At 41.8% G+C, this 15,519-nt stretch overlaps 1 protein-coding gene across 1 annotated transcript in view; it reads left to right on the top strand.

Moving 5' to 3' along the window:
- slc15a5 (solute carrier family 15 member 5) overlaps positions 1-15,204 on the top strand; it is a 36,171-nt gene extending 20,967 nt beyond the window's left edge. The window contains exons 7-9 of the mRNA XM_046352093.1: positions 803-934; positions 1,085-1,193; positions 14,961-15,204. Coding sequence (XP_046208049.1) covers positions 803-934; positions 1,085-1,193; positions 14,961-15,105 — 386 coding nt within the window. The 3' untranslated portion in view covers positions 15,106-15,204. The remainder of the gene's footprint in view (positions 1-802; positions 935-1,084; positions 1,194-14,960) is intronic.
- Positions 15,205-15,519: the final 315 nt, after the last annotated feature.

The following is a 15,519-nucleotide window of genomic DNA, read 5'->3' as shown; positions in this document are numbered from 1 at the left end:
GTTCTGGGATTGATTTGCACTTCTCGCACCAAAGTATGTTCATCTCTAGGAGACAAAACGCATTGACTTCCTGAGTAGTATGACGGCTGTGTTGTCCCATGGTGTTTATACTTGCGTACTATTGTTTGTACAGATGAACGTGGTACCTTCAGGCATTTGGAAATTGATGAACCAGATTTGTGGAGGTCTACAATTTTTTCCTGAGGTCTTGACTGATTTCTTTTGATTTTCCCATGATGTCAAGCATAGAGGCACTGAGTTTGAAGATATGCCTTGAAATGCATCCTCAGGTACACCTCCAATTGATTCAAATGATGTCAATTCGCCTATCAGAAGCTTCCGAAGCCATGACATCATTTTCTGGAATTTTCCAAGCTGTTTTAATGCACAGTCAACTTAGTGCATGTAAACTTCTGACCCACTGTAATTGTGATACAGTGAATTATAAGTGAAATAATCTGTAAACAATTGTTGGAAAAATTACTTGTGTCATGCACAAAGTAGATGTCCTAACCAATTTGCCAAAACTATGGTTTGTTAACAAGAAGTTTGTTGATTGAAAAATGAGTTTTAATGACTCCAACCTAAGTGTATGTAATATTTTGACTTCAACTGTATGTCGTTGGGATGACGTTAGAATCTGGAGAGTCAGGAACCAACTGCCAACATGGAGGATAGTATTGTGAACTCTGGAAGCTACGGTTAGGATGACCTCTACTGGTGTATTCCAGACAGACAAGGGACGTTTGAACCGAATGAAGGCGTATTCCTCTTCCCAGCCTTCCTCTCTTCTCTGTTCCAGGCTCTGTGATCTCCTTCCACCTGACACCCAGTCATATCAGAGGCATCTCCCTGCACTTCCTCACCCTGTCCTACGGAGGGGGCTGTTTCCTGGGAGCCCTCATCATCCAGCTGGTCTACCTACTCTCTGGAGGTAAAGGCTTCTCTATCAGATGCATAATCGTAACCATAGAAACTGAAGAGGAACATACATTCATGTTGGAATGGTTGATGTGGGTCTGTCTGCATTATGGTGATTCAGTCCTATGGCCACTGATAGTACTGTTCTCCTGTCCAACTACAGGTAACTGGTACCCAAACACCCTGCATGAAGGGAATCTGGAGCATTTTTTCTTCTTCTTAGCCATGTTGATGACCATAAACACTCTAGTGTTCTGGTGGATATCTTACAGGTGCAGTATGAGATTCTCTCATCTATAAATATAGTCATTGCAGATGAGTCAAAGGAGATGAGGAAGCCATTTTATTTCTTTAAATCTTGTGTTCAAGATTTTCAGTGATACAAATTTGAGAATTTCCTTGACACCTTGAGGTGACCTGAGCAAGCTATCAATATAGTCTGTGCAGATGAGACAGGTGACAGTATTGAGACAGGTGATATTGAGACAGGTGACAGTACTGAGACAGGTGACAGTATTGAGACAGGTGACAGTATTGAGACAGGTGACAGTATTGAGACAAGTGACTCTATTAAGACTGGTGACTGTATTGAGACTGGTGACTGTATTGAGACTGGTGACTGTATTGAAAAAGGTGACCGTATTGGGACAGGTGACAGTATTGAGACAGGTGACAGTATTGAGACAGGTGACAGTATTGAGACAGGTGACAGTAGTGAGACAGGTGACAGTTATGAGACAGGTGACAGTATTGAGACAGGTGACAGTATTGAGACAGGTGACAGTATTGAGACAGGTGACAGTATTGAGACAGGTGACAGTATTGAGACAGGTGACAGTATTGAGACAGGTGACAGTATTGAGACAGGTGACAGTATTGAGAGTATTAAGACAGGTGACAGTATTGAGAGTATTGAGACAGGTGACAGTATTGAGACAGGTGACAGTATTGAGACAGGTGACAGTATTGAGACAGGTGACAGTATTGAGAGATGACAGTAGTGAGACATGTGACCGTATTGAGACAGGTGACCGTGTTGAGACAGGTGACCGTATTGAGAGTATTGAGACAGGTGACAGTATTGAGACAGGTGACAGTATTGCGACAGGCGACAGTATTGAGAGATGACAGTAGTGAGACAGGTGACAGTATTGAGACAGGTGACAGTGTTGAGACAGGTGACAGTGTTGAGACAGGTGACAGTATTGAGAGTATTGAGACAGGTGACAGTGTTGAGACAGGTGACAGTGTTGAGACAGGTGACAGTGTTGAGACAGGTGACAGTATTGAGAGTGTTGAGACAGGTGACAGTGTTGAGACAGGTGACAGTGTTGAGACAGGTGACAGTATTGAGACAGGTGACCGTATTGAGACAAGTGACAGTATTAAGAGTATTGAGACATGTGACAGTATTAAGAGTATTGTGACAGTATTAAGAGTATTGAGACAGGTGACAGTATTGAGACAGGTGACAGTATTGAGACAGGTGACAGTATTAAGAGTATTGAGACATGTGACAGTATTAAGAGTATTGTGACAGTATTAAGAGTATTGAGACAGGTGACAGTATTGAAAAAGGTGACCGTATTGGGACAGGTGACAGTATTGAGACAGGTGACAGTATTGAGACAGGTGACAGTATTGAGACTGGTGACAGTATTGAGACAGGTGACAGTATTGAGAGTATTGAGACAGGTGACAGTATTGAGACAGGTGACAGTATTAAGGTGACAGTATTGAGACAGGTGACAGTATTAAGATGTATTGTGACAGTATTAAGAGTATTGAGACAGGTGACAGTATTAAGAGTACAGGTGACAGTATTAAGAGTATTGAGACAGGTGACAGTATTGAGACAGGTGACAGTATTGAGACAGGTGATAGTATTAATGACAGTATTGTGACAGTATTGAGACAGGTTAAGAGTATTGAGACAGGTGACAGTATTGAGAGTATTGAGACTGGTGACAGTATTGATTGAGACAGGTGACAGTATTGAGACTGGTGACAGTATTGAGACAGGTGACAGTGTTAAGAGTATTGAGACATGTGACAGTATTAAGAGTATTGTGACAGTATTAAGAGTATTGAGACAGGTGACAGTATTGAGACTGGTGACAGTATTGAGACAGGTGACAGTATTAAGAGTATTGAGACATGTGACAGTATTAAGAGTATTGTGACAGTATTAAGAGTATTGAGACAGGTGACAGTATTAAGAGTATTGTGACAGTATTAAGAGTATTGAGACAGGTGACAGTATTGAGACTGGTGAGTATTGAGACAGGTGACAGTATTGAGACTGGTGACAGTATTGAGACAGGTGACAGTATTAAGAGTATTGAGACATGTGACAGTATTAAGAGTATTGTGACAGTATTAAGAGTATTGAGACAGGTGACAGTATTAAGAGTATTGTGACAGTATTAAGAGTATTGAGACAGGTTAAGAGTATTGAGACAGGTGACAGTATTGAGACAGATGACAGTATTGAGACAGGTGACAGTATTGAGACAGGTGACAGTATTAAGAGTATGGAGACATTTGACAGTATTAAGAGTATTGTGACAGTATTGAGAAGGTGACAGTATTGAGACAGGTGACAGTATTGAGACAGGTGACAGTATTGATGACAGTAGTTAAGAGCATTGAGACAGGTGACAGTGTTGAGACAGGTGACAGTATTGAGAGTATTGAGACAGGTGACAGTGTTGAGACAGGTGACAGTGTTGAGACAGGTGACAGTATTGAGACAGGTGACAGTGTTGAGACAGGTGACAGTATTGACAGGTGACAGTGTTGAGACAGGTGACAGTGTTGAGACAGGTGACAGTGTATTGAGACAGGTGACAGTGTTGAGACAGGTGACAGTGTTGAGACAGGTGACAGTATTGAGACAGGTGACAGTGTTGAGACAGGTGACAGTATTTATTGAGACAGGTGACAGTGTTGAGACAGGTGACAGTATTGAGAGTGTTGAGACAGGTGACAGTGTTGAGACAGGTGACAGTGTTGAGACAGGTGACAGTATTAAGAGTATTGAGACATGTGACAGTATTAAGAGTATTGTGACAGTATTAAGAGTATTGAGACAGGTGACAGTATTGAGACAGGTGACAGTATTGAGACAGGTGACAGTATTAAGAGTATTGAGACATGTGACAGTATTAAGAGTATTGTGACAGTATTAAGAGTATTGAGACAGGTGACAGTATTAAGAGTATTGTGACAGGTGACAGTATTGAGACAGGTGACAGTATTGAGACTGGTGACAGTATTGAGACAGGTGACAGTATTGAGACTGGTGACAGTATTGAGACAGGTGACAGTATTAAGAGTATTGAGACATGTGACAGTATTAAGAGTATTGTGACAGTATTAAGAGTATTGAGACAGGTGACAGTATTAAGAGATTGAGGTGACAGTATTGAGACAGGTGACAGTATTGAGACAGGTGACAGTATTGAGACAGATGACAGTATTGAGACAGGTGACAGTATTGAGACAGGTGACAGTATTAAGAGTATTAAGACAGGTGACAGTATTGAGACAGGTGACAGTATTGAGACAGGTGACAGTATTGAGACAGGTGACAGTATTGAGACAGGTGACAGTATTGAGAGATGACAGTAGTGAGACATGTGACCGTATTGAGACAGGTGACCGTGTTGAGACAGGTGACAGTATTGAGACAGGTGACAGTATTGAGACAGGTGACAGTATTTAAGACAGGTGACAGTATTGAGAGATGACAGTATTGAGACAGGTGACAGTATTGAGACAGGTGACAGTGTTGAGACAGGTGACAGTATTGAGACAGGTGACAGTATTGAGACAGGTGACAGTATTGAGACAGGTGACAGTATTGAGACAGGTGACAGTGTTGAGACAGGTGACAGTATTAAGAGTATTGAGACATGTGACAGTATTAAGAGTATTGTGACAGTATTAAGAGTATTGAGACAGGTGACAGTATTGAGACAGGTGACAGTATTGAGACAGGTGACAGTATTGAGACATGTGACAGTATTAAGAGTATTGTGACAGTATTAAGAGTATTGAGACAGGTGACAGTATTTAACAGGTGACAGTATTAAGAGTATTGAGACAGGTGACAGTATTGAGACTGGTGACAGTATTGAGACAGGTGACAGTATTGAGACTGGTGACAGTATTGAGACAGGTGACAGTATTAAGAGTATTGAGACATGTGACAGTATTAAGAGTATTGTGACAGTATTAAGAGTATTGAGACAGGTGACAGTATTAAGAGTATTGAGACGTGACAGTATTAAGAGTATTGAGACAGGTGACAGTATTGAGACAGATGACAGTATTGAGACAGGTGACAGTATTGAGACAGGTGACAGTATTAAGAGTATTAAGACAGGTCACAGTATTAAGACAGGTGACAGTATTGAGACAGGTGACAGTATTGAGACAGGTGACAGTATTGAGACAGGTGACAGTATTGAGAGATGACAGTAGTGAGACATGTGACCGTATTGAGACAGGTGACCGTGTTGAGACAGGTGATATTGAGAGTATTGAGACAGGTGACAGTATTGAGACAGGTGACAGTATTGCGACAGGCGACAGTATTGAGAGATGACAGTAGTGAGACAGGTGACAGTATTGAGACAGGTGACAGTGTTGAGACAGGTGACAGTGTTGAGACAGGTGACAGTATTGAGAGTATTGAGACAGGTGACAGTGTTGAGACAGGTGACAGTGTTGAGACAGGTGACAGTGTTGAGACAGGTGATAGTGTTGAGACAGGTGACAGTATTGAGAGTATTGAGACAGGTGACAGTGTTGAGACAGGTGACAGTGTTGAGACAGGTGACAGTGTTGTGACAGTATTGAGACAGGTGACCATATTGAGACAAGTGACAGTATTAAGACAGGTGACAGCATTGAAAAAGGTGACAATATTGAGACAGGTGACAATATTGAGACAGGTGACAGTATTGAGACAGGTGACAGTATTGAGACAGGTGACAGTATTAAGAGTATTGAGACATGTGACAGTATTAGTACAATACTGTCTCAGCCTCCAGTATTTATGCTGCAGTAGTTTATGTGCCGGGGGGCTAGGGTCAGTTTGTTTATCTGGAGTACTTCTCCTGTCCTATTCGGTGTCCTGTGTAAATCTAAGTGTGCGTTCTCTAATTCTCTCCTTCTCTCCTTCTTTCTCTCTCTCGGAGGACCTGAGCCCTAGAACCATGCCCCAGGACTACCTGACATGATGACTCCTTGCTGTCCCCAGTCCACCTGGCCATGCTGCTGCTCCAGTTTCAACTGGCCTGGGCCCTAGGACCATGTCCCAGGACTACCTGACATGAGGACTCCTTGCTGTCCCCAGTCCACCTGGCCATGCTCCTGCTCCAGTTTCAACTGTTCTGCCTTGCTATTATTCAACCATGCTGGTCATTTATGAACATTTGAACATCTTGGCCACGTTCTGTTATAATCTCCACCCGGCACAGCCAGAAGAGGACTGGCCACCCCACATATGCTCTCTCTAATTCTCTCTTTCTTTCTCTCTCTCGGAGGACCTGAGCCCTAGGACCGTGCCCCAGGACTACCTGACATGATGGCTCCTTGCTGTCCCCAGTCCACCTGACTGTGCTGCTGCTCCAGTTTCAACTGTTCTGCCTTATTATTATTTGACCATGCTGGTCATTTATGAACATTTGAACATCTTGGTCATTTTCTGTTATAATCTCTACCCGGCACAGCCAGAAGAGGACTGGCCACCCCACATAGCCCGGTTCCTCTCTAGGTTTCTTCCTAGGTTTTGGCCTTTCTAGGGAGTTTTTCCTAGCCACCGTGCTTTTACACCTGCATTGTTTGCTGTTTGGGGTTTTAGGCTGGGTTTCTGTACAGCACTTTGAGATATCAGCTGATGTACGAAGGGCTATATAAATAAATTTGATTTGATTTTGATTAAGAGTATTGTGACAGTATTAAGAGTATTGAGACAGTATTAAGAGTATTTAGACAGGTGACAGTATTGAGACAGGTGACAGTATTGAGACAGGTGACAGTATTGAGACAGGTGACTGTATTGAGACACGACAGTATTGAGACACGACAGTATTGTAACAGGTGACAGTATTAAGAGTTTTCAGACATGTGACAGTATTGAGAGATGACAGTATTGTGACAGGTGATAGTATTAAGACAGGTGACAGTATTAAGAGTATTAAGACATGTGACAGTATTGAGAGATGACAGTAATGAGACAGGTGACAGTATTAAGACAGGTGACAGTAATGAGACAGGTGACAGTATTAAGACAGGTGACAGTATTGAGACAGGTGACAGTATTGAGACAGGTGATATTGAGAGATGACAGTATTAAGACAGGTGACAGTATTGAGAGAGGTGACAGTATTGAGACAGGTGACAGTATTGAGACAGGTGACAGTATTGAGACACGACAGTATTTAGACAGGTGACAGTATTTAGACAGGTGACAGTATTGAGACACGACAGTATTTAGACAGGTGACAGTATTGAGACAGGTGACAGTATTGAGACAGGTGACAGTATTGAGACAGGTGACAGTATTGAGACAGGTGACAGTATTTAGACAGGTGACAGTATTGAGACAGGTGACAGTATTGAGACAGGTGACAGTATTGAGACAGGTGACAGTATTGAGACAGGTGACAGTATTGAGACAGGTGACAGTATTGAGACAGGTGATATTGAGAGATGACAGTATTAAGACAGGTGACAGTATTGAGAGAGGTGACAGTATTGAGACAGGTGACAGTATTGAGACAGGTGACAGTATTAAGAGTATTAAGACAGGTCACAGTATTAAGACAGGTGACAGTATTGAGACAGGTGACAGTATTGAGACAGGTGACAGTATTGAGACAGGTGACAGTATTGAGAGATGACAGTAGTGAGACATGTGACCATATTGAGACAGGTGACCGTGTTGAGACAGGTGACAGTGTTGAGACAGGTGACAGTATTGAGAGTATTGAGACAGGTGACAGTGTTGAGACAGGTGACAGTGTTGAGACAGGTGACAGTGTTGAGACAGGTGACAGTGTTGAGACAGGTGACAGTATTGAGAGTATTGAGACAGGTGACAGTGTTGAGACAGGTGACAGTGTTGAGACAGGTGACAGTGTTGAGACAGGTGACAGTGTTGTGACAGTATTGAGACAGGTGACCATATTGAGACAAGTGACAGTATTAAGACAGGTGACAGTATTAAGACAGGTGACAGCATTGAAAAAGGTGACAATATTGAGACAGGTGACAATATTGAGACAGGTGACAGTATTGAGACAGGTGACAGTATTAAGAGTATTGAGACATGTGACAGTATTAAGAGTATTGTGACAGTATTAAGAGTATTGAGACAGGTGACAGTATTGAGACAGGTGACAGTATTGAGACAGGTGACAGTATTAAGAGTATTGAGACATGTGACAGTATTAAGAGTATTGTGACAGTATTAAGAGTATTGAGACAGGTGACAGTATTGAGACAGGTGACAGTATTGAGACAGGTGACAGTATTAAGAGTATTGAGACATGTGACAGTATTAAGAGTATTGTGACAGTATTAAGAGTATTGAGACAGTATTAAGAGTATTTAGACAGGTGACAGTATTGAGACAGGTGACTGTATTGAGACACGACAGTATTGAGACACGACAGTATTGTAACAGGTGACAGTATTAAGAGTTTTCAGACATGTGACAGTATTGAGAGATGACAGTATTGTGACAGGTGATAGTATTAAGACAGGTGACAGTATTAAGAGTATTAAGACATGTGACAGTATTGAGAGATGACAGTAATGAGACAGGTGACAGTATTAAGACAGGTGACAGTAATGAGACAGGTGACAGTATTAAGACAGGTGACAGTATTGAGACAGGTGACAGTATTGAGACAGGTGATATTGAGAGATGACAGTATTAAGACAGGTGACAGTATTGAGAGAGGTGACAGTATTGAGACAGGTGACAGTATTGAGACAGGTGACAGTATTGAGACACGACAGTATTTAGACAGGTGACAGTATTTAGACAGGTGACAGTATTGAGACACGACAGTATTTAGACAGGTGACAGTATTGAGACAGGTGACAGTATTTAGACAGGTGACAGTATTGAGACAGGTGACAGTATTGAGACAGGTGACAGTATTGAGACAGGTGACAGTATTGAGACAGGTGATATTGAGAGATGACAGTATTAAGACAGGTGACAGTATTGAGAGAGGTGACAGTATTGAGACAGGTGACAGTATTGAGACAGGTGACAGTATTGAGACACGACAGTATTTAGACAGGTGACAGTATTTAGACAGGTGACAGTATTGAGACACGACAGTATTTAGACAGGTGACAGTATTGAGAGTTTTCAGACATGTGACAGTATTGAGAGATGACAGTATTGTGACAGGTGATAGTATTAAGACAGGTGACAGTATTAAGAGTATTAAGACATGTGACAGTATTGAGAGATGACAGTAATGAGACAGGTGACAGTATTAAGACAGGTGACAGTAATGAGACAGGTGACAGTATTGAGAGTATTGAGACAGGTGACAGTGTTGAGACAGGTGACAGTATTGAGAGTGTTGAGACAGGTGACAGTGTTGAGACAGGTGACAGTGTTGAGACAGGTGACAGTATTAAGAGTATTGAGACATGTGACAGTATTAAGAGTATTGTGACAGTATTAAGAGTATTGAGACAGGTGACAGTATTGAGACAGGTGACAGTATTGAGACAGGTGACAGTATTAAGAGTATTGAGACATGTGACAGTATTAAGAGTATTGTGACAGTATTAAGAGTATTGAGACAGGTGACAGTATTAAGAGTATTGTGACAGTATTAAGAGTATTGAGACAGGTGACAGTATTGAGACTGGTGACAGTATTGAGACAGGTGACAGTATTGAGACTGGTGACAGTATTGAGACAGGTGACAGTATTAAGAGTATTGAGACATGTGACAGTATTAAGAGTATTGTGACAGTATTAAGAGTATTGAGACAGGTGACAGTATTAAGAGTATTGAGACGTGATAGTATTAAGAGTATTGTGACAGTATTAAGAGTATTGAGACAGGTGACAGTATTGAGACAGATGACAGTATTGAGACAGGTGACAGTATTGAGACAGGTGACAGTATTAAGAGTATTAAGACAGGTCACAGTATTAAGACAGGTGACAGTATTGAGACAGGTGACAGTATTGAGACAGGGGACAGTATTGAGACAGGTGACAGTATTGAGAGATGACAGTAGTGAGACATGTGACCGTATTGAGACAGGTGACCGTGTTGAGACAGGTGACCGTATTGAGAGTATTGAGACAGGTGACAGTATTGAGACAGGTGACAGTATTGCGACAGGCGACAGTATTGAGAGATGACAGTAGTGAGACAGGTGACAGTATTGAGACAGGTGACAGTGTTGAGACAGGTGACAGTGTTGAGACAGGTGACAGTATTGAGAGTATTGAGACAGGTGACAGTGTTGAGACAGGTGACAGTGTTGAGACAGGTGACAGTGTTGAGACAGGTGACAGTGTTGAGACAGGTGACAGTATTGAGAGTATTGAGACAGGTGACAGTGTTGAGACAGGTGACAGTATTGAGAGTGTTGAGACAGGTGACAGTGTTGAGACAGGTGACAGTGTTGAGACAGGTGACAGTATTAAGAGTATTGAGACATGTGACAGTATTAAGAGTATTGTGACAGTATTAAGAGTATTGAGACAGGTGACAGTATTGAGACAGGTGACAGTATTGAGACAGGTGACAGTATTAAGAGTATTGAGACATGTGACAGTATTAAAGGTGACAGTATTAAGAGTATTGAGACAGGTGACAGTATTAAGAGTATTGTGACAGTATTAAGAGTATTGAGACAGGTGACAGTATTGAGACTGGTGACAGTATTGAGACAGGTGACAGTATTGAGACTGGTGACAGTATTGAGACAGGTGACAGTATTAAGAGTATTGAGACATGTGACAGTATTAAGACAGGTGACAGTATTGAGACAGGTGACAGTATTGAGACATTGAGACGTGACAGTATTAAGAGTATTGAGACAGGTGACAGTATTGAGACAGATGACAGTATTGAGACAGGTGACAGTATTGAGACAGGTGACAGTATTAAGAGTATTAAGACAGGTCACAGTATTAAGACAGGTGACAGTATTGAGACAGGTGACAGTATTGAGACAGGTGACAGTATTGAGACAGGTGACAGTATTGAGAGATGACAGTAGTGAGACATGTGACCGTATTGAGACAGGTGACCGTGTTGAGACAGGTGACCGTATTGAGAGTATTGAGACAGGTGACAGTATTGAGACAGGTGACAGTATTGCGACAGGCGACAGTATTGAGAGATGACAGTAGTGAGACAGGAGTATTGAGACAGGTGACAGTGTTGAGACAGGTGACAGTGTTGAGACAGGTGACAGTATTGAGAGTATTGAGACAGGTGACAGTGTTGAGACAGGTGACAGTGTTGAGACAGGTGACAGTGTTGAGACAGGTGATAGTGTTGAGACAGGTGACAGTATTGAGAGTATTGAGACAGGTGACAGTGTTGAGACAGGTGACAGTGTTGAGACAGGTGACAGTGTTGTGACAGTATTGAGACAGGTGACCATATTGAGACAAGTGACAGTATTAAGACAGGTGACAGCATTGAAAAAGGTGACAATATTGAGACAGGTGACAATATTGAGACAGGTGACAGTATTGAGACAGGTGACAGTATTGAGACAGGTGACAGTATTAAGAGTATTGAGACATGTGACAGTATTAAGAGTATTGTGACAGTATTAAGAGTATTGAGACAGTATTAAGAGTATTTAGACAGGTGACAGTATTGAGACAGGTGACAGTATTGAGACAGGTGACAGTATTGAGACAGGTGACTGTATTGAGACATGTGACAGTATTGAGACACGACAGTATTGTAACAGGTGACAGTATTAAGAGTTTTGAGACATGTGACAGTATTGAGAGATGACAGTATTGTGACAGTGATAGTATTAAGACAGGTGACAGTATTAAGAGTATTAAGACATGTGACAGTATTGAGAGATGACAGTATTGAGACAGGTGACAGTATTAAGACAGGTGACAGTAATGAGACAGGTGACAGTATTAAGACAGGTGACAGTATTGAGACAGGTGGTGACAGGTGATATTGAGAGATGACAGTATTAAGACAGGTGACAGTATTAAGGTGAGTATTGAGACATGTGACAGTATTGAGACAGGTGACAGTATTGTGACAGTATTAAGAGTATTGAGACAGGTGACAGTATTTAAGAGTATTTGACAGGTGACAGTATTGAGACAGGTGACAGTATTAAGAGTATTGAGACAGGTGATAGTATTAAGAGTATTGTGACAGTATTAAGAGTATTGAGACAGGTGACAGTATTGAGACAGGTGACAGTATTGAGACAGGTGACAGTATTGAGACTGGTGACAGTATTGAGACAGGTGACAGTATTAACAGGTGAGTATTGAGACATGTGACAGTATTAAGAGTATTGTGACAGTATTAAGAGTATTGAGACAGGTGACAGTATTGAGACAGGTGACAGTATTGAGACAGGTGACAGTATTAAGACAGTATTGAGACATGTGACAGTATTGAGAAGGTGAGTATTGAGACAGGTGACAGTATTAAGACAGGTGACAGTATTAAGAGTATTGAGACAGGTGACAGTATTGAGACAGGTGACAGTATTGAGACAGGTGACAGTGTTGAGACAGGTGAGTATTGAGACAGGTGACAGTATTGAGAGTATTGAGACAGGTGACAGTGTTGAGACAGGTGACAGTATTGAGACAGGTGACAGTATTGAGACAGTATTGTGACAGTATTAAGAGTATTGAGACAGGTGACAGTATTGAGACAGGTGACAGTATTTAGACTGTGTGAGACAGGTGTATTGAGACAGGTGACAGTATTGAGACAGGTGACAGTATTAAGAGTATGGAGACATGTGACAGTATTAAGAGTATTGTGACAGTATTAAGAGTATTGAGACAGGTGACAGTATTGAGAAGGTGACAGTATTGAGACAGGTGACAGTATTAAGAGCATTGAGACAGGTGACAGTATTGAGACAGGTGACAGTATTAAGAGTATTGAGACAGGTGACAGTATTGAGACAGGTGACAGTATTGAGACAGGTGACAGTGTTGAGACAGGTGACAGTGTTGAGACAGGTGACAGTATTAAGAGTATTGAGACAGGTGACAGTATTGAGACAGGTGACAGTATTGAGACAGGTGACAGTATTGAGACAGGTGACAGTGTTGTGACAGTATTGAGACAGGTGACAGTATTGAGACAGACGTGACAGTATTAAGACAGGTGACAGTATTAAGACAGGTGACAGCATTGAAAAAGGTGACAATATTGAGACAGGTGACAGTATTGAGACAGGTGACAGTATTGAGACAGGTGACAGTATTGAGAGTATTAAGACATGTGACAGTATTGAGAAGAGTATTGTGACAGTATTAGTATTAGAATGTAGTATTGAGACAGGTGACAGTATTGAGACAGGTGACAGTATTGAGAAGAGTATTGAGACATGTGACAGTATTAAGACAGTATTGTGACAGTATTAACAGGTGACAGTATTAACGACAGTATTTAGACAGGTGACAGTATTGAGACAGGTGACAGTATTGAGACAGGTGACAGTATTGAGACAGGTGACAGTATTGAGACAGGTGACAGTATTGAGACAGGTGACAGTATTGAGACAGGTGATATTGAGAGGTGACAGTATTGAGACAGGTGACAGTATTGAGAGAGGTGACAGTATTGAGACAGGTGACAGTATTGAGACAGGTGACAGTATTGAGACACGACAGTATTGAGACAGGTGACAGTATTTAACAGGTGACAGTATTAAGAGTTTTAGACAGACATTGTGACAGTATTGAGAGATGACAGTATTGTGACAGGTGATAGTATTAAGACAGGTGACAGTATTAAGAGTATTAAGACATGTGACAGTATTGAGAGATGACAGTAATGAGACAGGTGACAGTATTAAGACAGGTGACAGTAATGAGACAGGTGACAGTATTAAGACAGGTGACAGTATTGAGACAGGTGACAGTATTGAGACAGGTGATATTGAGAGATGACAGTATTAAGACAGGTGACAGTATTGAGAGTATTTAGGTGACAGTATTGAGACAGGTGACAGTATTGAGACAGGTGACAGTATTGAGACAGGTGACAGTATTTAGACAGGTGACAGTATTTAGACAGGTGACAGTATTGAGACAGGTGACAGTAATGAGACAGTATTTAAGACAGGTGACAGTATTGAGACAGGTGACAGTATTTGAGACAGGTGACAGTATTGAGACAGGTGACAGTATTGAGACAGGTGACAGTATTTAGACAGGTGACAGTATTGAGACAGGTGACAGTATTGAGACAGGTGACAGTATTGAGACAGGTGACAGTATTGAGACAGGTGACAGTATTGAGACAGGTGACTGTATTGAGACAGGTGACTGTATTGAGACACGACAGTATTGAGACACGACAGTATTGAGACACGACAGTATTGTAACAGGTGACAGTATTAAGAGTTTTCAGACATGTGACAGTATTGAGAGATGACAGTATTGTGACAGTATTAAGAGTATTGAGACAGGTGACAGTATTAAGAGTATTAAGACATGTGACAGTATTGAGAGATGACAGTAATGAGACAGGTGACAGTATTGAGACAGATGACAGTATTGAGATAGGTGACAGTATTGAGACAGGTGACAGTATTAAGAGTATTAAGACAGGTCACAGTATTAAGACAGGTGACAGTATTGAGACAGGTGACAGTATTGAGACAGGTGACAGTATTAAGACAGGTGACAGTATTGAGACAGGTGACAGTATTAAGAGTATTAAGACAGGTGATATTGAGAGATGACAGTATTGAGACAGATCCACCCTAGCAGTCTTTCCTTCTCTGTGTCCCAGGTACCTAGACCTGAGTGTGGTGCAGAGTAGAGGAGTAGGAAGCAGCCTCCTGGCAGAGAAGCTACTGCAGTACAAGACCTGCCTGCGATTCTACGACACCATGGAACGCTCCTCCACAATAGCCTCCATAGAAACAGGGTTGTGACCTCTACACTACCTTCATCCCCTGTAGAGCTGAAGTTCCACTTGGTTTATTTATTTACACTACATGACCAAAAGTATGTGGACCCCTGCTTGTCAAACATCTCCCAACATCATGGGCATTAATATGGAGTTGGACCCCCCTTTGCTGCTATAACAGCCTCCACTCTTCTGGGAAGGCTTTCCACTAGATGTTGGAACATTGCTGCGGGGACTTGCTTCCATTCAGCCACAAGAGCATTTGTGAGGTCCGACACTGATGTTTGGCAATTAGGCCTTCCCCAAAAAGCACAGAATCGTCTAGAATGTCATTGTATGCTGTAACGTTAAGATGTCCCTTTACTGGAACTAAGAGGTCTAGCCCTAACAGTGAAAAACAGCCCCAGACCATTATTCCTCTTCCACCAAGCTTTATACT

Source organism: Oncorhynchus gorbuscha, linkage group LG06 (assembly GCF_021184085.1).
Source record: "Oncorhynchus gorbuscha isolate QuinsamMale2020 ecotype Even-year linkage group LG06, OgorEven_v1.0, whole genome shotgun sequence".
In the NCBI taxonomy this organism is placed as follows: Eukaryota; Metazoa; Chordata; class Actinopteri; order Salmoniformes; family Salmonidae; genus Oncorhynchus; species Oncorhynchus gorbuscha.
This window is presented reverse-complemented; position numbering and strand designations above follow the sequence as displayed.